This window comes from Fringilla coelebs, assembly GCF_963513975.1.
Source record: "Fringilla coelebs genome assembly, chromosome: 23".
Classification (NCBI taxonomy): domain Eukaryota; kingdom Metazoa; phylum Chordata; class Aves; order Passeriformes; family Fringillidae; genus Fringilla; species Fringilla coelebs.
Genome location: NC_140049.1, coordinates 6,165,273 through 6,192,570, shown reverse-complemented (window position 1 = coordinate 6,192,570; position 27,298 = coordinate 6,165,273). Strand labels below are relative to the sequence as shown.

The following is a 27,298-nucleotide window of genomic DNA, read 5'->3' as shown; positions in this document are numbered from 1 at the left end:
CTCCCCTCCGAGCAGGAGGAGGAGGTTTTAACCAGCCCCGTTAGACCTTTATAAGGAAAAGCCCCCTCGGGGCCAGGCCTCCAGCATCTTTCCTCCCGGATGCCTTGGAATTGTTTTCGGAGCACAGAGGAGCCAAAATTAGCCTGTGACAACGGCGCTGCATTCCCGCAGCTCCGGGGATGGGGCGGGGGCTGCTTCGGATGCCATCTGCTCCAGTCTCGGGTTTCATCCTCTGCTGGGACCCGGAGAGAGGAGGAGGAAAGGGCAGGAGCGGGATAGGGCAATGGGACCCCTGGATTTGGTTTTTTTCCATGGCTTTCAAAGCCCCAACTCTGCCATGGGGGCTGCACAGAGGGACTGGCAAAGGACCGAGATGTCCCATCCCTCCTCCCCAGCTGACACAGAGGGGACGTTCTGAGTCCCCATCCCTGGCTCACAAACCACAGGGAGCTGCCTCCAGGTGAGGGGTAGTTTTATCAGGTGCCACCTGGGCCTCAGACACCGCTCTGAGCTGCTGGGGGTGGGAAGGATCAGGCTGGAAATCTACAGGGTAAAGCAGTGCTGAGGGCAAATTCAGAGCAAAATAATAAAAATATATCTGGGATTGGCTCAGCTGGTCAGACCTGGGTGCTGATAACACCCAGGTCATGAGTTTGATCCCCATTCACTTTAGAGTTGGACTCAATGATCCTTGTGGGTTCCTTCCAACTCAGACTATTCCATGATTCTGTGATTTCTCCATGTGCTGCTGCTGCTGCCAGTACAAATCAAATATCCTCCTGTTACTGGGAGCCACTGGTTGAAGGGAAGGGTTCCCCATGGGCTGCCACCAAGGGGACGGATGCCAACAGCAAATTCCCAGAGAGCTGTGTGGGGAGGTCAGACCCAGGCAGGAGCAGGTCCTCAGGGACAGCTGCTTGTCCCTGAATGTCCCTGGGATCTACAGGTCACCTGTCTAACAGGTGGACTCCCTGGCATGTGTTTAGAAGGATGGGGCATTTTCCCCCTCTGGACTTTCCAAGTCCCTGGAGGGTGTTGGTGCATCAGTCCCACACCTATGGCAGGGGCTGTCAGAGCTGCCCAATGGTCCCTGGCTCCTCAAGGGACCTCTTCAGGCTCCAAATGCAAAGGTACCTGACTCCTGTGAGCGCTTCAGCTGCCCCACATGAAGCCAATCTGCCTGAAGAAACGGACTTGAAGCAATGCTGGAGAGATCTCTTCCACTTCTCTGGAACCTTCCCACCCATCCTGTCCTCATCCTCTCCCAGCCACCATCCTCATTCCATCAACCCCGATGGAATTCACAAAGCCAACAGCTCCCAGAGCATCCAGGACAGACTTAGAAATGACAGCTGAGCCTTTGGTGTCCTTTGGGACTGAGCCTCTGCTGTCCTTTGGGACTCATCCTCACTGCCACACTCAGAGTTCAGCACTGGGGGGTGACAGGAGAGCCCCCAGCTGCACCAGGCTTGTCACCGGACTGGGACAGATGATGCCCCACAGACTCACCACAGTGTGAGAGGTTTTCCTTCTGTGGGACAGCTCAGGGACCAGGGGACAGCGAGGTCCCCCCCTAAGGCAGGCGCTTGCAAGGCTGCAGGGTCAGGTGGCAGTGAAGTGGTGAAGGGCCATGGGACTTGTCCTGAGGAATGGTCCCCCATGGTGTTCCTCCTGAAGACCATCCAGCAGCTCTCACTCCTGAGCTGCCAGAGGAACCCAGCCAGTCCCACCTGCTCTGTGGATTGGTGGCTGCAGTGGAAGCTCCTGGGATGCTTCTCCAAGAGCTGGTGCCTCCTGCAGCCCTGGGGGGAATTTCCTCCCCCTGCTGCATCTGTGAACAAATCCCACCAAACCCGAGGGATGGAAAGGGGGCAGAATTTGGATAATCATCACAGCCCAGCCTGGGAACCAGCACAGCCTCAGGCCAGACCCCAAATATTCCCCAGTGACTGAGACCTCTCCCAGCTCATCTGCCCCACTGATCTTCACCCCATTACATCAGCACCACCACAGCATCCCCATTCCCCGCTGCCTGGCAGGGCAGAGGCTCCTCATCTCTTTGGGATGTGCTGCTCCATGTCCTGCTCCTGTCCCAGTCCCCATTCTGGCACCCCAAGCTCTGGAGACCCCTCTGGGCCTGGTGCAGCTCAGGAGGGTGCTCGTGCCAGCCCCTGCATCCCTGGGCACGGGACTCGCCCTCCCCACTTGGCTCTAGAGGGCAAATCCATTGGAGGCAGCTCTGGGGCTGGATGCCAAAGCAGGACAATTATCCCAAAATGCAAGAAACACCTTCAACTTCTAGAAATATCATGGCCAGTTTGTTTTTCTCTACTTGAATACTTTGAGGAGGCCTGAAATGTTTGCAAAAGGTGCCAAAGCTGAGCAGGGTTCCCCAAAAGCCAAGGGGCCCTTTAGAAACAGCACAGGCTCCTGATCGTGCCTCTGGCACATGGGAAAGGCTTTGTTAAATGAGAGGAATTACCTACTTTGGGATAGTGGAAGGACATTATTGGAATGGAGCCACCCACTGAAGACTTGAAGCTTTCAATGGCTTTGCCAGTGACACATGAAACCTTCCCAGTGCTGATCCTGTGGGCTCTTCTCACCAGGAGGGGGATTTGGGCTGTTCTGTGACAGTGGCAGCCATGGCTCAGCAGTGACATCAGTTTGAGTACACTAAGTCCAGGCTGGTTTCCTGCCTAAGGCAAAATATTCTACATTATAAAAAAAGATTATTCCAAATAATTCAAAATTTCTGGCCCAGGCAGGGACCCTCACAGAGTTTTTGGACATTTTCAGGGCATTTTCAGATTTTTACCTCTGTCTCTGTGACACATCTCAGCATCCACTTTGGGCTGGGCCACCCCTGGCTCCTGCTTGGGGACAGTGGGGGACAGACAGGTGCTGGCATGTGCTGGCTGTTCCCCCTGCAGCTCCAGCAATGTCTAGACCCTCGTTTTGTTTCTTCCTGGTGAGTCCCTGCCCTTCCTGGGCTCCCACAACCTCAGCTCTACTGCTGGGGAATGTCACAGACACAGATCTGAACCCCCTGGGACATGGAGTTCCAGACCCTCCAGCAGGACCCTGTGGCTGGGGAATGAAGGTGTGATCCCTGCACTCCCTGCCCTGACCCCTCAGCACCCCAGGGGCTGTGGTCCAAGCACAGTCATTTCTTCCTACACTGCAGTGCAGGAGGATTCAGTGGAGATGGCCAAGCCCCCCACAGCAGTGCTGGGAACATCCCAGCCTCTGCTCCCTGCAGCATGGACACACAGACTGCAGAGCTCTGGGCAGGTGTTGTGTCCCAAACCAAAATCCAGTGATTTAGGAATTGTAATTAAGGATGGCCAAAAATGAAATCATTTTAGCAGCATCTGGAGGAAGTTGGACAGTTGACCTAAAGCCAAAAAGCAGAATGCTACTTGGTACAGCTGGAAATTTTTTTTAATATCTTTTTTATCATTTTTATCTAAAGAGGAACCACCCACAAGCTCAGAGATGATCCCAGGAGAAGCAGGGCAGTGCCAGGCTCTCCACGGGGCACTTGGTGATGGAGGAGGTCCCACGTGATAAAAGCATCAGGCTGCACCTCCCTGTCTCAGCACTGTGACCCCAGGGACCTCCCTGGCACTCAGGGTGTTCATCCAGCCCCAAACTGGTCCCAAAGGCAGACCTGGGATATCATCAGGTGGAAAAAACTGCTGTCCTCTGTACCCACTGCACCCCTGTGGTGCTGCAGGGAGGGTGCCAGTCCCTGTGGGTGCTGGCAGAGCCCCTGCCCAGGGTGGGGGCACAGGGCAGCCCCCCAGAGCAGCCTCAGCACCAGGGCACCCTCACAGAAGTGTGGGGAGGGATGCTGGAACAGGGGCACCGTGGGCTGGGAGCAGCAGAGCCAGATTTTCAGGCTCCTGCCTTTGAACTCTGGGTGCTCCAGGGCACCTCTCTCCTTTCCCTGGAGGCCTGGGGGGTCTGGCCATGGAAGCCCATGTGCTGGAGGGGCTGAGGGGCCACAAACCCAGCCTGCATCCCCCTGTTGTGCCTCAGTTTCCCCACCTCCAGGGGCATTAGAAATGCTTCCCACAAGTCCTCTCCTGCTTTGCAGACTGCCTGGGAGTGTGCTGGCACCACATCCCTGGTGCTGGGGATGCTCCAGCCTCTGGCCCTGGCCCTACTCCACTCCCTGGCCAGCTCTCTGGGCTGTTTATTTGTTTTTCAGTCTCAGGGTGACTTTTCCTCTGCAGAGACATTCAGCCCTCCCAGGGGAGATGAAGCCAACACACCTTCCACCCCCACGCTGCTGGCTGGGCTCTGACCCAGCCTCTGCTCCAGGGTCAGCCTGGGAATCCACCCACAGAGGATGGGTCAGGTGTGGGTGTCTGCTCGGAAGAAAATCCCAAACCTGGAGGCTTGGGGAGCATTAAAGTCCCTGGGGGATATGGGGTCCAGGCAGGGAGCCTGGATGTGTGTTGGTCTGGATGAAGGGCTCGGGCTGAGGATGGAAAAGCTTGACTTTCCCTGTGACTGGACCTGAAATGCTGACACAGGGATTTGTGTTTTCTACTTGTCCCCTCCCTGCATCGACTGGCTGAATTTCTCCCCAGCTCTGGGGTACCATGGTCTCTCTGCTGCCTCATCATCAGTGCCCAGGGATGTACCACAGCCAGGGCTGGTGCTCACACACCCTCCTTGATAACTTTTTCTGACAGTTCCTTGCTGGCAGTTGGAAAACAGAAAATATCTATTTACAGGGAGCAAGAGAGCAGAAAATTTGAAAAAAAGCAGTCACACTGAATAAAACTGGTAACTTTGGGAATCCTCTGGCACTGGGTGCTCCCCACCCTGGCACCCACCATGGCACAGGCTTGGGATGCTCACATGGCTTTGACTGAGCCTCACTGAATCCCCTGGCTCTGGGAGCTGGGGATTTAGGGGAAAGCCCAGGACAGTGATCCTTGGCCTGGAAATGCTGTGTAAGCAGGAGCACCTTCCTGACCACCCTATTCCCTCCTGACACATGTGCAGGGACCTGGTCTGGGCCTGGTCCACACAGGGCACCACACCTGAAGCATGTCCTGTGGAGGGTCCCACCACCCCTGGAGCACCCCCAGTGTCCCTGTCATGACTCTGGGATGGTGCAGAGCATCATCTATGCAGGGCTGGGGTCTGGCTCCATCTGCACCCCCGGCCTGGCCCCTGCCCCTCTGCACCCCCAGCCGGGGGGGTCTCGGTAAATGCAGCTCTGAGCACCGCTGGCCAAGGAGGCTCTGCCGGCTGGAATCCCCGGTGCTCGTTCCTGCAGAGCCAGCACGAGCCTGGCCCTGCACAGAGAGCCCTGCCACTGTCCCCAAAGCCACGCGGTGCTGCCCCGGCACGGGGATGGGACCCCGCGGGGCCAGAGTGGGCTGCAGGCTGGGGTACAGAGGTATGGGGGGGTACAGGTACAGACTGGGGTGCAGGCTGGGGTACAGAGGTACAGGCTGGGGTACAGGTACAGACTGGGGTGCAGGCTGGGGTGCAGGCTGGGGTACAGGTACAGGCTGGGGTGCAGGTGCAGACTGGGGTGCAGGCTGGGGTACAGAGGTACGGGGGGGTACAGGGGTACAGACTGGGGTACAGGTGCAGGTACAGACTGGGGTGCAGGCTGGGGTACAGGGGTACAGGCTGGGGTGCAGACTGGGGTACAGGTGCAGGCTGGGGTGCAGGCTGGGGTGCAGGCTGGGGTGCAGGCTGGGGTGCAGGTACAGACTGGGGTGCAGGTACAGACTGGGGTGCAGGATGGGGTGCAGGTACAGACTGGGGTGCAGGCTGGGGTGCAGGCTGGGTGCAGGCTGGGGTGCAGATTGGGGTGCAGGTACAGACTGGGGTGCAGGCTGGGGTGCAGGTACAGACTGGGGTGCAGGCTGGGGTGCAGGCTGGGTGCAGGCTGGGGTGCAGATTGGGGTGCAGGTACAGACTGGGGTGCAGGCTGGGGTGCAGGTACAGACTGGGGTGCAGGCTGGGGTGCAGGCTGGGTGCAGGCTGGGGTGCAGGCTGGAGTGCAGGCTGGGTGCAGGCTGCCTGGCCCGGGCAATAAGGACACCACGCTCCGTGGTTCCCACGCGGCCGGGAAATCTCCGGCAGGATCCGCAGCGCCTCCGGCCCCGGGCTGGGCTCAGGCTCCGGCTTGCGGAGCGCTGCTGGCTCCAGGCGCTGCTGTCTGCGCTGCCTGTCGGGGCAGAGCCATCCCTCCCTGCTGCAGAGCCACAGCGCTACTCCCGCGTCACCGGCACACAAAACACCGTGGGAATCCCTGGGGACACGGGCGCCGCGGGACTGGTGATCGGGGAGCCTCGGGGCGCTAGTGGGGGGCTTTCGAGCCCGACTGGGGGATGCTGGTTTAGGGGTTGTGACTGGCAAAGCTTTTTGCAGGATTTGTGCTCTCCTGTGCCCTGTGGGTCCCACAAATCAAAGCAACACCAGGGTAAGAAGCTGAAAGTCTTATTAAGGAACACATTTGGTACAGGGAATTGGGGTCCCCAGCATTCCCCCACAGCCCAAGGACATCCCAGGGTGAGACAATGTCCAGCAGCATGGCTGTGTCACTACACCATCATTTCAGTGCCCTGCTGAGGGGTCCCTGCTGCAGCAGCAGCTTTCCAGCCCCTTTTTAAAATTAGGACCCAGCCACATCCACTGTCACACATGCAGAGCTCCCTGTGGCACAGATCCTCTGGGCACAGCCTCATCCATCCCCTGTCCTGCAGGAGAGGCCTGGGGTCCCCACCAGTGCACCAATGTCCTGCACATATGAGCTGAATGAAGGGTGCTGGGGCCCCAGGCAAGGATGTCACCTCCTGCCTTGTCTGAAGTGCCAGGTGATGGCCCTGTGTCCTCTGGGGGCTGGACACCCCCTGTGCCAAGGAGAGGTGACTGTGCCAGCCCAGCTCTTGCAGTGCCTCTGTCCTGCCCCAGCAAGGGGGGAGCCAGCGCCAGCACCGGCCTCCCCGGGGCCACTGTCCTCGTCCCCAGGCTGCACAGCGGTGACCTCACTTGCCCGCAGGGATCCCGTTCTCCCCAGCGCCTGCCGAGCCGAGGGCCATCTCCATCCGACTCCTGGGAAGCTGTGAATCCCTGGGCTGTCCCACCGGGGCTGCATCCAGCTGCACCACTGCAGAGAGAAGGCTCCTGTCACCCACTCGGCCAGTGCCGGGACATGGGGCATCCTGAGGGGACTGGGGAGCCAGGCCAGACACCATCGCCACCCCATGCCATGTGCAGGATAGCAAAGGGCCCTGTATCCCTCAGGCCACCCCAGACAGAGGGAGGACGTCAGCAAGTCCCTGTCCAGGGATACAGAGAGGCCAAACCCATGGGGCATCCCAGCCAGTTCAGGGGGACATGGGAACATGAACCTGAAGACCCACCCTCGTCCACGGGACCCCCTGTGTGATTCCCCAAAGCGCTCGGGGATGGGAACCTGCGGCCAGGGACCTCATGCTGGGGTGGGTCCCGCTCCTGAGCCGCGGTGGCTGCGGTACCTGCTCGGCAGCTGTGCCGGGCGCGCACCTCCTGCATGGCCTGCTGGTTCTTGAAGCGCACGAGCCCCATGGTGATCTCGGCGTTCCAGCCCGGGTCCTCCTGGGCACAGCGGAAATCGATCTCGAGGCTGTCGTCCATCACCACCGTGAAGTAAATGTGCCGCTCCTTCCACTCCACGCACTCCACGGCCTTCATGCGGGCGAAGCTCAGCTCCTTGCGCCGCGAGCCCTTGGGCTCGAAGAGCTGCAGCCCCTTCTCCGTCAGCAGGCACCGCTTCTTCTTCCAGAGCTGCAGCAGCCCCCCGCTCCGCTTCTCCAGCACCCCCTCCCTCAGCACCTTCTCGGGGGTCATCGCGGCTGCTCGGCCCCGGGATCCTCAGCACCCTGCGCCGGCCCAGCCGGGCATTACCCGCCGGGGGAATTCCAGCCGAGCTCCCGGGGCCGGGACCCGCGGTGGCCGTGCTGCCCCCGGCACTCGCCGCTCCCGCTGCGGCTCTCAGAGGGGCCGAGCCACGGCGTGCCCCATTCCGGCCGCCGGCCCCGTGCCGGGCTCCGCTCCCTGCCCGAGCCGCGTGTGGGATCCGCGCTCGCAGGAGCTGTCGCTACTTGCCCGGCCGCTCTCCCACTCGCATTCCTGCCGCCTCGCCTGGCCCCTCCTGCTCTCAGGCTCCCTTCACGCCCAGGCGAAGCCCGACCAGGCCCGGCGCAGCCCCGCTTCACCCGGGAGGAGCTTTTGGGGTGCCCGAGGGCAGGGGCAGCCTCAGGGCCTTCGTGTGAACAGGCGGGGTGTGGGACGGGGCTGCACGGCAGCGGTGCGGGGTGTGGGACGGGGCTGCACGGCAGCGCTGCGGGGTGTGGGACGGGGCTGCACGGCAGCGGTGCAGGGTGTGGGACGGGGCTGCACGGCTGTTGGAGGTGCAAGGGCAGCTCTTTGTTGGGGGTGCAGCCCCGCGGGCACAGGGCTCTAGGGTGCAGGGCTGGTGGGGACAGTGGCTGTGGGGCACAGGGCAGGGGGCTCTGTGTAGCCAGGCAGGGGTACAGAGTGCAGTGCTACCGGGCAAGGGGGGCTGGGGGTTGCAGTGCCAGCCAAGAAGGCACAATGGGCTGCAGTGCCAGGGCAAGGGCTTCTGGTGTGCAGTGCCAGCTGGGACAGTAGGCTGTGCCTGAAGCACAAGCCAGGCAGGGGCTCTGGGGACCCCGAGTACAGCCCAGAAGGAGAGACAAAAGCAGAGAACGGACAGCAGCGATGGGGACAACCCCTGACAGCCACCCACCCCCCCAGCCACTCACCCAAGGGTACTGGGCCACCCCTCAGCACACAGAGCTCCCATCCCTCAAAGCCCGAGACGGGGGTTTGAAGCCCCCAGGCTCTGCCACAGCAAGGAGCAGCATCCCCCAGCCCGTGTGACCTGTGCAGGGGGAAGGAGCCGTGGAGCGGGGCCGGGGCAGCACAGCCCGGTCCTCCTGCCTGATCCACCCCCCCCTGCAGCCAAACACCGTCTCCTTTCCAGCCCATCTCGTTCCCGGCCACCGCAGCGCCGTCTGTTCCTGTGCCAGCGCCTGGCACCGAGGGTTCCCCGGGCCGGGCTGGGCTGCCGGGGGGCACATGTGGGGACTTGTGCGTGCCGTGGGCTGCCAGGGCGGGTGACGGTCTCAGCTGGCTGGGCCGCTGAATGTGCCCCTGCAAACGCTGTGAGAGTGGGTCCTTCACCCAGGTGAGGTCGGCAATGGGAAGAAACCCCCCCGGGAATGTGCCGGGGTCACTGACGGGGGCTGGACAGCCCCTGGCTCCCCGGCACGCAGCCGCTGTCCCAGCGCCCACCCTGCTCCTGCACCCCTCGCAGACCCCAGCCCCGCAGAGCCCCCGGCTGGAGTCCCCTCCGGCCCCAGCCCCGCCATCACTGCCGCTCCCTGCCGGGGGCTTTGCCGGCAGCCGCCGTGGCCAGCGGGCAAGTCTGCAGCGCTGATGAGATGCACCTCATTATCCCTCATTAAGAGGGCAGGGCGGCTGGCGGAGCCAGGAACTGGTTCGTGCTCCCTGGGGCCAACCTCGCCACGCTGGCAGAGATCCCGGGTGTCCCAGGAGACCCGGGCTCCTGACGTCAGGAGGCCCCGGAGGTCACCCTGAGCACCCCAGCGCTTGGGAAGGAGCAGAGCAGTGTGGGGTCCCCCGGCAGAGCAGAGCAGTGTGGGGTCCCCCGGCAAGGCTGCTTTCCCACGCACGGGTAACGCTCAGTTCCAGGGATGCCGAGCCCTGGGAACTCGGGGGGAGCACTTTTGGGACTGTCACTGTTCTGGTAAGCTGGGATGTCCGTGGGCAGTTCTGGCTCACCATCCAGCTCCAGCTCCATCCTCACAGCCCGGGGGCGAGCCAAGGGCTGCCAACCCCTGCCCGAGCCCCCCGCCCCTCTGCTCACCGCAGTCACTGCTTCTCCAGGCACTAGCCACCACGGGAAGGAGCTGGTCCCGCAGCCCTGGGTGTGAAGGAGCTTTGGGAACGTCCTTCTCCACTCCTGTCTCCCCAGCTGTCCATTCCCAGACACAGCAGGGGCAGGGCTCTCACCCTGCCAGGCTGCCTGGGGGGGACATGGCACCTTCTGCCCTGCAACAAACCCTGAAGGACTCGCTGTGCCAGGCTGTGGGTGAGCCGAGGGCTCTGCTCCACGGGCTGCCCACGGCTCATCCCATCCCCACGGGGCCCTCAGGGCAGGTGACGGGGCTGCTGCGCTCAGCCCTGCCCCGAGGTGACATCCCCACGGAGCTGGGTGACAGGGTGACACCCCCTCTCACAGCCCTGCTGGCCATGGGGCTTGGGGGCTCCAGTCTGACCCCTCCAGTGGTGCCATCACCTCCAGGCTCCAGGGAGCTTGGCCACAGGCCAATCCCTTCAGGGCAGGTTTGGGTGCCACAGCCCCTTTCCCAGGCTGCAGCCCCCCCAGGGCGGGAGCTGCCGGGCACCGCGCGGCTCTGCTGCCTCGAGGGGGAGCTGGACAACACCTGGGCACAGGTGAGCAGACGCGGCTGGGCCCTGCCGTGCTCGCTGACCAGCAGAGGGTAGCATGGTCAGAGCTGTCCCACTGCAGCTCGGGCAGGAGGTGCCCAAAAAGCACCTCTAGTCCCACCCTGCTTCTCCTGGGCCATGTCCCACCACCTCCTCCAGCCCCCCTCATGCCTCTGTCATGATGTGCAGCCCCCAGGATCCCATCCTGGTGTCCCCATGGTGGTCTCTGTCACTCCCTAAGCCACTCTGAGTGACCAGTGCAGGGTCAGCAGGTCTGTGGCACCCAGGGCAAAAACTCAGGGCATGGTTCCTGTCCTGGGACCTTTGGGGCTGGGAGCTCAGCAGAGACCCACTAGGCAGGAGAAAACAGGACCAGGGGAGGCTGAACTTCAGTTTTCCACAGTCTATAGAAAGGTTTTAGAGACACGGCCCTGCCTAGCAAAAGGACACAGACACCAGGCACAGGGGCACCACAGGACAGTAAGGGACTCACAGAACCATTAATGTTGGAAAAGCCCTCCCAGGTCACAAGATCATCCATTCCAACCACTTCCCCAGCACTGCCACGATCACCACGTCCCCATGTGCCACATCCCACAGGTCTTCTGAACACCCCCAGGGGTGGTGACTCCACCGCTGCCCTGGGCAGCTGTGCCAGGGCCCGACCATCCTTTCAGTGATGAAACAACTCTTTCAAGGGTTGTGTGGCACAATGCTGTGACAAGATCTACAGTGATGGGACCTCCATCCTCAGAGGGTTCCTGTACCTGAGTGGACATCAAATGCTCTGATCAACCTGACCTTTGGAACCCTGCCTTAAGCAGGAGGTTGCAGTTAAGGCTTCTGCTGGTCCCTTATAACCAAATCTTTCCATGGCCCTGCAAAACCAAATCCTGGCTTTGACTAGGCCTCCAGTAGAATTGGGCTCTTTGGGGTCCCTCACATGGAAATGTCACTGTCTCATAGGACCACCAGCTGGTTTGGGTTGAAAGGTTAAGAACCATCCTGTTCCACCCTCTGCCCTGGGCAGGCACACTTTCCACTATCCCAGATTGCTCCAAGCCCTGTCCAGCCTGGCCCTGAACACTTCAGGGATCCAGGGGCAGCCACAGCTTCTTGGGCCCTGTGCCAGGGCCTCCCCACCCTCACAGCCAAGAATTCCTTCCCAATATCCCTAACTCTGCCCTATGGAGTGGGAAGCCATTCCCCCTTGTCCTGTCCCTCCAGGCCCTTGTCCAAAGTCCCTCTCCTGCTCTCCTGGAGTCCCTTTGGGCACTGGAAGGGGCTCTGAGGTCTCCCTGGAGATTTCTCCAGGTGACATCCCAAGCTCTGCCAGCCTGGCTCCAGAGCAGAGGGGCTCCTGCTCCTCCCCTCTCTCTGACAGAACCCCTACATGAGGAAGGGACTAAATACTCATTGTAGCTTTATTGACCAACCAGCAGTGCCTGGGCACGATCCCATCTGGGGCACATCCAGCTGAGATGTCACAGCAGCAGCACAGCATCCCCTGCATGCTCACAGAGAAGGCAGTGGCTTCCTGACCCCTCCACCCCTGCAGCAGCCCCACCTCACACCTCTGCAGCAGCTTCTTGACCCCCCCATCTCTGCAGGAGCTTCCAGAGCAAGCTCCCCCCACACCTTCATGTGGGAACAGCAGGGCCTCTGCCAAGTGAGGGAGGCAGGTTTGGGTCTCCCCACCAGGCTGGTACCTGAGCCCTCTGTGCTGCAGCTCCCAACCCTACCTGAGCTGTCTGTTCCCCCACCAAGTGCCACCAGTCCCCTCATCCCAGCCACCCCACAGCCCAGAACAATGGGTCTTGCTAGAATATAGAGGGGGAAGTTTTTGGAGATGGTAAAGACTCAACTCCCCATCTCCACTTCATAAACACCACGTAAAACTGAGGCTGTGATGAACAGGAGAAAGCACTGAGGTTGATAAAGGAGCCCCAGTCCTGCCCCAAAAAAGAATTTCTGCCTCTGTTGTGCTTCTCAGAACACTCCCTATCTCATTTGCTCAACCACAATGTTTACAACTTTAAAAACCCCAGAACTTAATTGTCTGTGGAGTCCCTAAGCTGCAGTGAGGCTGATCCAACTCTGTCCCACCAGTCCAACAGGAGAATCACAGAAAGGGAGTGAAGAGTTTAGATGGAAACCAATTAAACCTGGGCAGCTGCCAAACTGGAGGCTTAATGATCCACAAGCTGTAAAAAAGCAGGGAGTAGGTGAAAAGCTGTTAATTACTTGGCACTGCTGGGCACGCCTGCTTGGAGAGCCTAAAAGCACTGATAGGGGTTTTGAGAGCCTGAGCACACGTGTGGTGCTACCAACACACCCCAGAAGGGCTGTCCTGGCCTCCCGGCATCAACCTCTGCTTTTGGAATAGTTATCCATGTTCCTGGAAATCTTCAATGACAGGGCTTGGAGCAGCCTGGGCTATGGAAGGTGGAACAAGATGAGCTTTAAGGTCTCCTCCAATCCAAACCATTCCATGCTGATTCTTGGTGGGAGCAGAGGAGGAGCCCATCCCAGCGAGCTGCAGAGCTCGGCTGGTCACAGCTGGGCCGTGTCAGACGGCACCGACACATTCCTGCCGTTGGGCTTTAGGTTCAAGCCAGGGCTGCAAACACCTCCCAGCCCTGGGCAGCCGGTGCCCGCCCTCAGCCGCAGACAGGAGTCAGAGGCCGGGCCAGGCCGGGAGCTCTGATGTCGCTGATGTTTTATTGCTTGCTCGGTGTCAGGCTGAGCACGGCCGGCGGGACGGGCAGCGCGGGGCGGGACTCGGGCACCGGGGCCTCTCTGCAGTGGCAGGGAGTGGCCCCCCCGTGCCCCCTGCCCCAGCAGGATCCCACGGGGACAATGCTGGCACCCCCCGGCTCTGGGGAGCGCCGGGGCAGGGCAGGAGGGGCTGGTGCTGCGAAGCAGCGGTGGCTGGGGGTGACAGTGGGGCGCTCGCTGCGGCGTGGGGCGGGCGAGCAGCGCAGGACGAGCCCTGGGTGAGTGCAGGGCTCAGCCCCGGGCTCACTGCGAGTGAATCAGTGCCCCAGCGCCCTGCCCGAAGCCAAAGCCCTTGGGACCGAAGTTCTTGGCGTAACAACCTGCAGAGGATGGAAGGGAGACACGGGTGAGGCTGGCACGGGAGCGGGTCCTCCCCAAGGGGCGCACCCTGCCTGGCCAGGACAAGGTTTGCCAGATTTGCTGGGCAAACAGAGGCCCTGGCTCAGCAGGAAATTCTCCAGCTCTGCGGCTGGCACAGTCCGTCCCTGAAAGCAGCTGCTGGGCCATCCCTTCCCCAGCCTCCAACGCCCCCGGCTCCTTTCCCCCCCACCCCTCAGAGCCCAGGGCAAGCCAGCAGGGAAGGTGGGGCTCACCTTTGCAGTAGATCTCCCCATCTTTGTCTGCCAGGGTGGTGGACTCCAGGCTTTTGCCACACTTGGCACAGCGGAAGCAGGACTTGTGCCAGGACTGTGGGACAGGAGCAGAGCCCAGTCAGACCCCAGGGACAGGGCAGCCAGGCTCTGGTACCAACCAGGCTCCCTGCTCTGCTTCTGATCCAAAGGGGCTGGCAAAGAGCTCTGAACAGGATGAAGGCTTTTCCCTGGAAAGCACCAGCCCCACAGGGAAAATACAGAGAGGAAACATCAGGTGTGGGCACTGCTCCTGTGCTGATCTGGTTTTGGAGACCTTTTTGCCGACACTCTAAGAAGTCATTTGTGCAGTAATTTCTACAATAATTTGTAAGGAGTAATCCCCCCCTCTTTGGGGACTGCCCTCTCTTAACCAGCGAGATAAATCCGTGCATTGTCCAGCTGAAACCCACAACTGGGATGGCAGCAGGGATGGGAGAATTGCCCCACACAACCACAGCTCCAAGCAAGGCAGCAAACAGAGAGGAAAAATGCCAAAACCAGAGAGTGTTTAAAAATAACCCCCCATGGTTCCAGCAGTCCCCTGGAGATAAATGAGCTCACAGACCTTAAGTAGCCAGAGCTGCTCACCGAGGAATTTAAACAAACACTTGGGAAAACATGGAACCTTTTTTGGAAGAAAATGTGAAATTCATGGGCTGGAGGAGGAGGTATTGGATGCAGTCATCCAGCAAACATTAGCACATGAAATACATGCTCTGGAATCCTCTGTGGGTCTACTTTAATGTAATTGCTTCACCAACTTTGGTTCTCAGTAAACACTGGGGCCAGAAGCTGACCAGGAAGCCCAGATCATGGTTTTAAGGGTAAATTCAGCTTCTAACCCTGGGCTGACCCTCAACATGTCCATCACAAGCCAGCTGGGGGATGATGATGCTGAGGGGCCCTTTCTGTTGACCCCTCTCCTTGTTCTGGGGACACAGGACAAGCACAAAGCCCCAGGAGGACAGAGCCCAGCCAGGTCAGGGAGTGAAACCTCCTCACTAGTGAGGCTGCCCCAGCATGCCACCCTGTCCCCATGGCACAAAGCCTGGCAGCCTGGCCTGGTGTCCCTGACCAGCTCTGCATGTGCCTGACCTCGTGGGAGGGCAGCTCCAGGCAAGGACCTTATCTGGGGTCCCAGGGCTGGCAGGGCAGAAGGGGTCCCCAGGCCTTGCAGATGAGCTGGGCTGGGACCAGGTCACAGCTCAGGGTGCGAAGAACCCTGGTGAAGGGATGTCCTTGGCACAGGGAGTGCCAGGGCTGGGACAGTGACCTTCACACCAAACCCTGAGCTGACCCAGCCACCACCAGAACAGCCCCAGGACCATTCACCAAACCCATGCCCCCAGCTCCAGCACCCTGCCTGACCTGTGGACAGTGCTGACCACTGGAATTCATTGCCTGCCCCAAATCCTGGCCACAGCACCCTGGCCTGTGGCACAGAAGGGAGAAAGAGGCACTTTCCAGTGAACAGGGACAGCAGCTGTGGCACATGTCACTGCTCACCCTCCCAGCACATCCACAGCAGGATGTCCACTCTGGCCTCTGCTGAGCAAGGCCAGAAATACTTAACATAAAATGTATTTCTCCCCCATCCACAAGTCTGTGAGCGTGCTGCAGCCTGGACAGCCTGGCTTCCAGACAGGCCAAGATGGCCTTTTGGTGCCAGGCTTCCAGGTGAAATGTGGCATTGGATCCAAGCCCAGCCCTGGCTGACGGCAGCTCCAGACCCTCTCTGAAGGTGTCCCTGCCATGCAGCACCCTGTGCCCCATGCCCCCCATCCCTGTGCCCCCCATACCTGTGCCCTGTGCCCCCCATCCCTGTGCCCCGTGCCCCCCATCCCTGTGCCCCGTGCCCCCCATCCCTGTGCCCCCCATACCTGTGCCATGTGCCCCCCATCCCCGTGCCCCCCATCCCTGTGCCCCGTGCCCCCCATCCCTGTGCCCCGTGCCCCCCATCCCTGTGCCCCGTGCCCCCCATCCCTGTGCCCCCCATCCCTGTGCCCCGTGCCCCCCATCCCTGTGCCCCGTGCCCCCCATCCCCTGGTACCTTCCCAGCTCCGATGACCTTCTCGGCCGCGTACACGGCCTGGCCACAGCGGGGGCACCCGTCAGCTCCTCCCACCTTCTGGGCCATCCTGGCTGCGTTGGGGTTCAGAGGTCGGTGGGGCTGGCCCCTGTGGGTGGCAGGGAGCTCACAATCAGGGATGCAAGGTGGAGCAGGGAAGAACTATGGGACCCCAAATCCCAGCCCAGTTTATAAGGGAACTTCCAGAACAGTGAGCCCCATGGAGAGTTCAGCCTGGGGGCTCTGTGCTGGGAAGGGGTGGGCAGCGTGCTCAGGCAACTGGGACATGTCCCATCCCATCCACCAAACAGGGCTCACTGGGATTCCTTGGAGCGGCAGAGGGGTCAGGCAGCCCATGGACACTGCTGGGAGCTCAGCACAGGCTGCACCACAGCCAAGCACCACAGGGCAGGTGTGGGGAGAAGGTGCCCACAGCCCCAGTGTTGAAAACAAGGCTCCAACTCACTCTTCATATTTGATTCCCAGGGACTCGCCCTTGTCCGTGCTCAGGGTCCCGGCTCCCTGCCCATAGCCGTAGCCCTTGGGGCCGTACTTCTTCCCGTAGCAGGACTTGCAGTAGATCTCCTCACCGTGCACGGCCACAGTGGTGCTGTCCAAATTCTTCTTACAGACCACTAGAACAGAGGGGAGGGTGTGGCATCAGCCTGCTCTTCCAGAGCTCGCTAATGAGCCGGGGAAAACAAGCCCTCACAGGGACAGCAGGGCTCAGCTTTCAAGGAGCAGGGAAAGCCTCGCCAGGATCTGCAGGGAGCACATGCAAACCAGGCAGATAAGGATCACAACAAGAGCAGTGTCTGGCTTTAAAAGGAAGCAACCACCAAAGCCAACAGGGTGATACCAAGGGAAGGAAAGCTCTCTTAACCCTCTGGGTACTGCTCTCCTGCAGCTCCATTTAAACCACGGGGGTGAATTTTCCCTACAAATCACTGCAGGATTCTCAGGCCTGGGGATGGATATCCCGGCCCCACACCTTGTCCACTGCAAATCCACAGCAGGAAGCACTCGGGGCAAAGAAATGGGAGCAGCTGTGGTTTTGCTGGTGTTTGGATGGACCAAGAGCCATCCAAGAGCAGCCCTGTGGCCATTGCCACACCTGAGGCACTGCAAGGGCTTCACACATTGGGCACAGTCACCTCTCCAGAGCTCAAAGACTCCCCTGACACCTCAGCCCTGGGTCTGGGGGTGTGCATGGGGGGGGTCTCAGGTGAGGAACACTAACTCAGCCAGGAATTTGAGCCCTGGGGGTCAATGTGGGATGTAAGATGGGACAGGAGGACATGGCAGCCAGGCTCAGGGGCCCTGCTGAGCCCACCCAGAGCTTGAGCGTGGTGCTGGGCTGAGGACTCTCTCTTGATTTTTAGGTTTCCATAGAATCACAGACTGGTTTGGGTTGGAAGGGACCTTCAGTTTGGATTATCCGATTCCAGGCCTCTGCCATGGATACCTTCCACTATCCCAGGTTGCTGCAAGCCTTGTCTAACCTGGTCTTGAACCCTTCCAAGGACAGAGCAGCCACAGCTTCTCTGGGAAGCAATGCTCCACCACCCTCTGAGTAAAGAATTACTTCCTTATATCTAATCTAAACTTTCTCCCTTATATCTAATCTAAATTGCTCCTCTTTCAGTTTTAAAACATCCCCCATTACCCAGTCATTATCTGCCTGTGCATAAAGTCTCTCTGCCTCTCTTTTATAAACCTCTTTAAGGTCCTGGAAGTACCAGCTCCTGTCCCAGCTCTGCTCACAGCTGCCCCGTTCCTTCCCAGCCCTTCCTGAGACACTCTGTCCAGGTAGCAGGAGGCTACCAGCACCCAAGCTCCAGGTGCTGCCCAGTGTCCCTGTGCCCTGTGCAGGATCCCACTCCTGGGGCAGAGCCTGCAGGGCTGGCAGCCAGCCCCAGACAGATCCGGCTGCAGCTGCCACAGCTTCCCCAGCCTGCTTCCCAGCCTTAAATGTCGAGGCTTCCAGCAGCTTCTGGGCCAGCAGAGCAGTTCCTTGGCCTTTCCCAATATCACAGGAATGCAAACAGAGCAGAATTCTCCCCTTGGAGCAGCACAAACTGAGCAGGGGCAGAAGGCAGCCTTCCCATGACTAAATACAGCCAGGAGAACCCTGTGTACCTCTGCTGGGCCAAGGAGGAGGAAAGGGAAGCATCTCCTGCCATCTAAGGAGGCTCTGGCAGAATCCTCTCCTGGCTACATGCCCTGACCACAGCAGGAGCTGGGGATGGAGAACAGATCCCAGCTGGGAGAGACCAGAGCAGGTAACTGGTTCCAAAGCTGCTCCTGGGGTCTCTGCATTGCCCTGGAGCGACACTGCTCAGCCAGACCATCAGGAAGGAATTTGGGCACTTTCACTGACATTTCAAAGGGTTTGGTGTGAGCTTTGTTGGGGGCAGCAGTGAATAGTCTCGGTGGGATCTGGATGGATTTGGAGCTCCAGCCCAACCTTTCACAGTCCCTCATCTGTACTCATAGAGCTTTGAGAGGCAACAGAAATATTTCTTACCCAGCCCCCGCGTTTGTGCATTGCAGAAATTCCAGTGCACTGCACTCAGGAGTTAAGGATCCTTTGTTTTTCTAAGAGCAGCTGAGCTGCTCCACAAAACAATTAGACAAGAGCTGCCTCTGCTTTCCAAGGCCATGGGGCTCATTCCAGCTCATTTCTGCTGCACTACCCAGGCGGCTGGATCATGGCCAGGAGTCAATCACCAAGTTGCTCCCTGAGCTCTAATGCACTGTGGTAGGCTTGGCTCCTTTTAGATGAAGTTTTTGGCAGATCTGGTTGAAGTATTTGTTATTCTCCCCTAAAGATAATGGTTTTAAGTTCCTTGATGGGGCCCAAACGCACCACTGGGGAACAGGCTGGGAATGCAGGAGCACCATCCACAGCCTGTGGCACAGACTGGGAACAGTGAGCAGCAGGGTGGGCTGGCACAGGAGCCACAGCCTGACAGGGAGCCACAGCCTGACAGGCAGAGCTGCTGGGTACATGTGGAGTGGCATAACAAATGCCTGCAAAGCACAGGGACAGCAGCCCTGAGCCCAGGACACTTGCTTCCATGAACACACATGGGGGACCTTCTTCCCCACTCTGGCTGTGTATTCCCACCTGGAAGAAAAGCCTTGAGCCTCATTTCATGGCTCTGGAGGCCTGCCCTGCTCTCTGGGTGCCAGCATCCCATGTGGGCAGCTTTCCCTGGCAAACCAGCTGTGTGTACAAGGGGTGAGGGCAACATTCCCCACCCTCCTTATCTGAGGCCAAAGAACAAACAGGATTTCCTTCTGCAGAGCAGCTGCCGTACAAACCCAGCCTGCCACCCTCGTCCTGCCCAGGAAATGCCTCAACAGCTCCCACTGAGCCCTTCCAGCCAAAGCAAGCTTGCAGCCTGGAAGCTCCCACAAAGGGGAGCCCCTGGCCCCGCTGGCCTCCTGCAGGGAGCACAGACACAGCAGCAGCCTCCCTGTGCCCTGTCCCACCTGCAGCCAGCTGTGCTCCCTGTGCCCCAGGCAGGCTGGACGAGAAGTGCCCTGCAGCCAGGCTGGGTGGGCACAGGGGCATCACAGGGATCATCCCATGAGGGCACTGGAGTTTCCCTGCTGGAAGACATCAGTTCCAGAGTGTGCCTTGTTTCCAAATCCCACTTCTGCTTGCTGCCCCTTATAGTGTGGCAAAGCCACTGAGAAGGCCAAAGGCAGCCCCACCTCCAGCCCTGCATGGGATGTGCCACCTCCTGTCAGCACTCTGGGAGCGGCTCTGCCTCCTGCTCCCATCCTTAACACCTGGACACGGAGCAGAGGGCCCAGCCTGGCCTGTCCCTGGAGGAGGGATGGATCCTTGTGTGGGTGCTGGCTGAGGGCAGCTGGCAGCTTGGGATGTCCTGGGATGATCTGTGCTCCCACCACGCTGCGGGTTTGGAGAGATCCTGAGGAGCCCTCGCCCAGGAAGCAGAGAGGGGGTCAGGGAAGGGTTGGTACTCACTGCACAAGAAGCAGGACTTGTGGAAGCTGTTGCCTTCACACTGCACCTCCTCAGCGAAGTACACGGCCTTCTGGCACACCCCACACTTCTTCCCTCCTCCCCAGTTTGGCATCCTGCAGGGGAAAGCAGAGTCAGGAGCAGGGGCAGGGCTCTGTGGGGCTGGGATGGGACAGCCAGAGCAGGCTCTGGAGCTCCACCACCGTCCCACACCCAGAGTGTTTGCAAGGGGCACAGACTGCAGGGCTGGCAACCAGCAGAAGCACTCAGGGACCCAGCAGTGCCAGCTGCCTCCCAGGAGCAGCAGAAATCCCTGCCTTGGAGCCGTGGGACCTCACAGCTCCTGTCAGTGCCAGGAAAAGGGAGGAAGCAGCACAGTGCTGGGAGAGAGCACCCACAGAGCTCCCCAGGCTCCTCCTCAGGTCACAGCCCTCCTGCCACCCCATGCCATGGTCAGGGTGACTGTGGCTGAGCCTTGGTGCTGCAGTGACAGCTGCCACAGCCCTGGACACAGGCACAGCTCCTCCTCCCTGACCAACTTCTCCACCTCAGCCACTGCAGGGCAGGGCACAGTCAGGGCTGCCCCTGACACCACCAAAGCCCAGCTCTGGCACATGTCCCACAGCCCCATCAGCTCCTGCCTGACCAACGCCTCCCTCCCAGGCACTCCCTGCACTCTGCTGTCTCAGTCTCCCCCAGGACTGCAGGCAGAGTCACAGAGCCTGGAGAATCTGAAAGCAAGAAGATAGAGCAGGGCAAAGACCTGAGCACCAGCCTAAGGCACCATCCAGCTCCTCAGCAGGCTATAAATGCTTCTATTCGTCTTCTCTTTCCTAAACTGTGTCTGATGAGACAGCATCAAGAGGCCCCTAGATTTGCAGATAACCCCAAAATCCTGTGAGTTGCTTATATGAGCAGCAGAGCTCCAGCCCAGAGGGGCCTTGGCACTCCTGAAGACCAGGTCAACATAAACCTTGAGACATTCACACAACAAAGTCCTGCAAGGAGATTCTGAGGGAGCCAGGCTAATTGAGTGTGGCCAAGAGGAAGCTAAGGAGGATCAAACAGCAGGGGTTGCTACAAAGACATTAAAACACTTTTTGGAGGGGCCCAATGATACAAGCAAGGTCAATAGGCACAAGCTGCGGCTTGACAGGTCCCCTGGGGCCTCTTTCCATCAACACCTCTGGAATTCCCCACTCTGCTCCTATCTGGGGACGTGCAGCAGAAGTCATCATGTGCTTCTTGACCCCTGAACAGCTAAAGCAGGGCAGGGATCTCCGAAACCAAAGCCCATTTTCAGAGTATAAGATTTGCCAGCCCACCCAGGTGTGTAGGATCTCATCACCTCCCTCAGCTCAGCTGCGTGGAGATGAGGAAGGGACCTGGGTCTGCCAGGACACACCAGAAGCCTTGGAGCCCCCCCTTGCAGCAGATCCTGGGTCACCTCAGGCAGCTGAAGCCCCATCCCTGGGCTTCCAATCCCAGTGGCTCTCCCAGCTGGAGAGGGGGGTGCTAAACCCAGCAGGACTGGGGGTAGTGCAAACATCAAACAGAGATGGGGGAGCATGAAGGGCTCACAGGCACAGCAAGACCCCTGCACCTCCCAGGCCAGGGGGAAGTCAAGATCTTCCCTGTATGAGAGTATTTTGTCAGGAAAAGGGAAACTGATCCCAGCCTGGTTACCAGGGCAGGGGTCAGAACTGCCTTGCCGACCCCACTTTATCCTGGCCACAGCTCCCAGGTGCCCAGAGGGTCTCAGTGCAGGACAGACAGAGAAGGGGAGGAGCAGGGCTGGAGAGGCTGTGCTGGCTCCCGGGATGCTGGGAGCCGTGTCTGGGGTGTGATCACAGCAGCTGGGAAGTCTCTTTTCCAAAGGCCCCGCAGCCTGGGCTTCCCACTGTGCCAAACCCCTCCCTTTCAGCCTGATTCTTCCAGTCCCAGCCTTTGGATTGCCTTAAAAGGACACAGGCTGTTCTCTCCAGAGCCTGTTTTTTCCCCTCCATCAGGAGGACAGTTTGACCTGGTTCAGGAGTTTCCTTGGAGGGCAGAAACATCCAGCAGCACCTCCTGAGCCCTGCATGGCGTGGGAGCCCAGCAGCCCCTTCGTCAGCCCCCGTGTCAGGAACGACAGACACATCACTGGCTGCAATTCTTCTAGTCCCCTGTCCCTTTCCAACCACCACAGCGGGCATACCCCATCTCTGGGATTCCCCAGCCCTGGCTTTGGGGGCAGCCTCTTGCCGGCCCTCCCTGCTCCAGAGCCAGGGCATCCACAAGAGCACCCCATGGTTTGGGACCAGCTGCTCCCCCTTGCCCCACAGCACGTTCTGTTCCCCTCAGGGCAGCAGCAGTGAAGGAAGATGTGGTATTCACATATTCACATTCTCTGAACTTTGTTTGTCCTGGACATCAAGGCTACCCTGCTCAAACCAAGAGATCAGCAGTGGGGACACCTTCCCCTGAGCTGCCTGGAAGCCTAAAGGAGGAGAAAAACTGCTTCTGGGTGAAGCTCACCTGACATTTGCTACAAGAGGAGTGCCAGCCCTTTTGCTGCTGCTGATTTTCCTCAATCCACCATGGGAAGGGGTTCCAGGTGCCTCCACTCAGTTTAAATGATGCCAGGTGATTTGAGGAGGTGACTCTCACCATGAAGCACAAACACAGCCCCAGCAAAGCCACATCCCAGCAAAACCTCCTGGCACACACCAGGATGGATTTTCTGAGAGGAGAGACCATGGAAATTAGTTTGTCCTGGGGATCCACGTGAAGGCTCGCAGCCAGACACAGAAAACCTGAGATAAGATTTAAGTTGCTGAGAATTCCCTGTGGGAATTCCCATACATACCCCCCCACATGCTGTGAGCCCAGCAGGCCACACAGAGACCAAATTTGTGCTACAGGCTTTCATCAGCAGCAAAAAAAGGAATAGGAAAACCCTGATTTGGGCACCTGGATCTGACCTGCCAAGTCCTCACAACTGCCGTCCAGACAGATCCATCCTCCCAATTCCCTAAGTAATAGCCACTTATAGATATGTCAGAATGTTTACAAGCCCTTCAGCATTATTTTCAGAATACTTTGCATATTTTGCCCAATTGCAACACTTGGTGACCACAGTCACACTTCTCCAAGTCACTCTGGGCCCCATGCAAAATAAGGAACAGGAGGTGACAATCCTAGAGCCAATGACCTCACTAAGCACAGGCAAGGGGCTGCCAAAAAAAACAAGATTATTCTCCTTCCTCCTGCAGCTCCACAACTCCCAGTAAACATACCCAGAGCCCTACAAACACCACTCTCAGTGCCAAGCAGGGCTTGGCCCTGAAGCCACTCCATTATCCACTACAGATAAGGGAAAAGGCCCCAAACCAAGATCCCATCCTTTAGCAGCAGCTGCACCGTGGGGAGCACACGCAGGGGGAGGCTTGCGCAGAACCACCCAAGGCTGACACTTGCTGGAGATTAACCCCGGAGTGTGATGTTGCAGCAGTCCAGCTCTCCAGCAAAGCCAGCTTGGATGGAGCCTGGAGCAACCTGAGACAGTGGAAGGTGTCCCTGCCATGGCAGGGGGTGGCACTGGGTAACCTTCGAGGTCCTTCCAACCCAAACCTGGCTGTGGCTCTAGGAAATCCCTGCTCAGACTCACACACGTTTCAGAGGCGCTTTGTTGCACCAGCCTGGGAGGCAGTGTAAGCTACACTGAACAACCAGTCATAAACCAGTATGGAACCAGTATGTACTGGTGCTCTGGGATGTCATCACTGGCTGTAAGAGGAAGCAGTGAGCCAATCCAGCCATCAGGCAGCAGAAACACAGTCATCCTCTTTTACGAGTGGGTTGAAAGGTCAGGGTGCTCCTGTCACTGCCCCCAAAGCTGACACCCTCAGCCCTGCCATCCTGAGAGCAGCTGGGTGGGAGCTGCTGGAGCTGAGCAGAGCCTGCTCAGTGTGGATGCAGCTCCATGGCCATGGGAGCACTCAGGGCAGGGCAGGTCCTACCTGTCACTCTGAGAACATCCCTGCAGCCACCAAGAAGTCAGCTCAACCATCCAACCTTCTGCTGTAGCTGGACAATCTTCCTGTGTCTGTGCCCTACTAAAATCCTACAGTAATTAATTGCAGAGCAATCACTTTGTGTTTGGAGATCACTGAGGAACAGCAGACTTGTAGTGACCCATATGAAAAGTTCTTCTTTTCCGAATGAGAGCATTAAAACAAGTGAATGACAGAAGAGCACCATCAGTGCTGCACAAAATTCCCTCCTAAGCATATTCACAGCAGTCCAGGCAGAATTAATCCACGCCCTGGCAAAGGGAAAAGTCAAAGGGGAGGAAGCCACAGCAGGAGCCCCAAGCCCAGAGGTCTGAGTAGTGCCTGCCAGTTTAGAGAGCAGCTGGCATGGCCATAAAATGGGCAGAAATTTGAAGCAAGAGGGACCCAGATAGATGAGATGTGAGCAGAGCAGAGAGAAACCAGCTCCCAGGGACAGACCAGGGAACATCCCCTGGGAAAGCCCCGGGACATGGCACCAGGGGCTCGGGACCTGCAGTCAGACCCATGGGGGACTCTGCTCCTGAAAACCAGGAACTGTCACAGAGCAGCTTCCCCATCACCTGAGCACAGGTGGGAAGAGCTCTACAAGGGGCAAGATAGAGCTGTCCCCTTGTCCCCTGCTGTGTCATGAGCTGGGAGGAGCAGTAATGTGAGCAGACTCTGGGCCACCAACAGCAAAAACAAGGATAAGTGAAGGTCATGTGTGACCCGGTGATGTTGAACTGGTGAGCAAGAAAACGGGGACCTGAGGCTGGTGGGCTCAGAGACATGGAAAACCACTGGGAATTACCAGGGAGAAATCACAGAACTGCCCCAGGAGATGCAGCTGGATCACATCAGATGCCTCTGACGGCTTTGCTGGGAAGGAGGGAAGGAAGTCAAGAGGCTCTGAGCTTGAGAGTGATGCTCACATGTGCTCATCTACTCTATGACTCCAAGAGCAGTCAGGTTTGACTCCAGCAGCAATCAAATGATTCTGCCACCAAGACAGCCTCAGGCTGGCTGTGCAGAGCAGGGGCCTGAGAGAAGCCAGCACAGAGCTGAGCCACCAGCCAGACACGGCTCTTGTAGCCATGGGCCTCTACCTACACACACAGCTCCCAAGCTTGGCTTACAAAGAACTCACAGAATTCACAGAATCACCAGGCTGGAAGAGACCTTCAAGATCATCCAGTCCAACCCATGCCCTAACACCTCAACTAAACCCTGGCACTGAGTGCCACATCCAGTCTCTTTTTAAACACATCCAGGGATGGTGACTCCACCACCTCCTCAGGCAGGCCATTCCAGAACTTTATCACCCCTTCTGTAAAAAACTTTTTTGTAATATCCAATCTATATTTCTCTTGGTGCAGCTTAAGACTGTGTCTTGTTGGAAGCAGGGTTCTCCATGAAAATCCCAACTTGATCCAGAACAAAAGCAACAGCATTTTCAGGGGTGCTAAGAAAAGCTCCTGACTCGCACAGGGATCAAGATCCATCACTGGACTAAGCTCACCTGAGCTTCCACAAAGCCCAGAAATGCCCCAGTTGGTCGCATCCTCCCCATGTGGTGCTGCCTTCCAGGAGCAGGGAGCTGAACTCAGATGCTCTCAGGCAGCTCTCAGGCACTGCCATCCCTCCTGGAGAGCCCCTGATGCAGGGGACAGCAGAGGCTGGCACAGAGCCCATGACCCACTGGAGCAGCACAGCCCTGAGCTGTCTGTGCAGCAGCGGCCCCGAGCTCCTTGGGAAGGGCTGAATCCTCCCCAGGGCACACTGCACCTTGCCAGCCTCACCCCCAGCAGAAAAACTGAACATCCTGAGCTGGAACTGATCCACAAGGACCACATCCAACTCCTGCCCTGCACAGACACCCCAACAATCCCACCCTGGGCATCCCTGGCAGTGCTGCCCAAACACTCCTGGGGCTCTGGCAGCCTCGGGACTGTGCCCATTCCCTGGGGAGCCTGGGCAGTGCCAGCACCCTCTGGGGAAGAACCTTTCCTGATCTCCAGCCTGACCCTGCCCTGGCACAGCTCCAGCCCATCCCTGGGGTCCTGTCCCTGTCACAGAGAGCAGAGATTGGAGCTGTCCCTCTGCTGCCCCTCGGGAAGAAGCTGCAGACCCCGGGGAGCTCTGACCTCAGGCTTCTCTGCTCCAACAGGAACAGACCAAATGCCCACAGTTGCTCCTTGCAGGGCTTCTCCTTTCACCCTTCCCCAAGCTCTAGAGCCAGGAGGAGCAGCCTGGCCCAAAGCCAGCCTCACCCCACAGACTTAGCACTGGCTCCTTCTCATGCAGGGAGAGACAGGAGATCTGATACAGGGACTTGGCAGAATCCGGGGCTTTTGCCCAGTGCTCCTGAAACCCCTCTCACAGGCTGAGGGCTCTGAGGCTGAAAAGCAGCCCCTGGAGCTGTGCTCGAGCCTGTGCCCAGCCTGGTGCACGGCAGTGCAAATCCCCTCTGCGAACCGACCCCAGCCCACAGCTGAGCTGCCCTGGGCTCCCTGGAAATGAGCGTTACTGAGTGCCGATCTGATGCAAGAGCTTTGGCTTCCGCATCCCGCCACGTGCGCGGCTGCTCCGGCAGCGGGAGCAGCCTCGGGGGTCCCACGGCTGCCGTGCCCACCCCACGGGCACACGGCGGGGCTGTGCCCCTCCCCAGCCCCGCATCTCCCCCGCTGCGGCCCGCCGGGCTGGGGGGCGGCGGGGATGGGGCATCCTCGGGGGATGGACAGGGATGGACAGGGATGGAGGCAGCTCCGGGCTGGGGGAGCGGCAGCCCCGGCACGGGAGGGGAGGCGGCTCCGCTGCGCTCCGGGGGGACCCGGCGGCCGCCTCGGCCCCGCACCCACCTGCGGCCGGGCCGGGGACGGTGTCGGGGTCGGTGTCGGGGTCGGTGTCAGATCCGGTGCCGGTCCCGGTGCCGGGGTCGGTGCGGGGCTCGGTGTCGGTGCCGCTGCCGGTGTCGGAGCCGCGGGGGCCGGCGGCCGCTCGGCGCTTTTGTCGCTGGCGGGGCAGGGCAGGGCGGGTCGCGGGGCGGTGGCGGCACTGATGTCACGGACCGGGGGGGGACGGCACGGCCGGAGCGGCCCCGATAGTGCCGGCACCTCCTGAGGCTGCCCGGGGGCCCGTCCCACCGCCAGGGCAAGGATCCTCCGGTTAGAGCCCCAGGCTGCCTCCCGGGCGGCGGGAGCTCTTCCCAGAGGTTTCGGCACTATTTTGTTCTGCTGAACGTTTTCCTCTAAATTAAAAGAGACGTTGCAAG

At 59.3% G+C, this 27,298-nt stretch overlaps 2 protein-coding genes across 2 annotated transcripts; both read right to left on the bottom strand.

Moving 5' to 3' along the window:
- Positions 1-7,016: 7,016 nt before the first annotated feature.
- On the bottom strand, positions 7,017-7,869 carry PHLDA3 (pleckstrin homology like domain family A member 3; the record flags this gene model as incomplete). Its single annotated transcript, XM_084220630.1, has 2 exons — positions 7,017-7,147; positions 7,518-7,869. The coding sequence occupies 2 exons, from the start codon at positions 7,867-7,869 to the stop codon at positions 7,026-7,028; spliced, it is 474 nt and encodes a 157-aa protein (XP_084076756.1). The 3' UTR covers positions 7,017-7,025.
- A 4,296-nt stretch (positions 7,870-12,165) lies between these two features.
- Positions 12,166-27,012, bottom strand: CSRP1 (cysteine and glycine rich protein 1). The gene is made up of 6 exons (XM_084220559.1): positions 26,886-27,012; positions 19,997-20,109; positions 16,463-16,631; positions 15,979-16,105; positions 13,890-13,983; positions 12,166-13,616 (listed from the first exon to the last, which is right to left on the bottom strand). Exons 2-6 carry the CDS (start codon positions 20,106-20,108, stop codon positions 13,540-13,542), a joined length of 579 nt encoding a protein of 192 aa, XP_084076685.1. The 5' UTR covers position 20,109; positions 26,886-27,012; the 3' UTR covers positions 12,166-13,539.
- Positions 27,013-27,298: the final 286 nt, after the last annotated feature.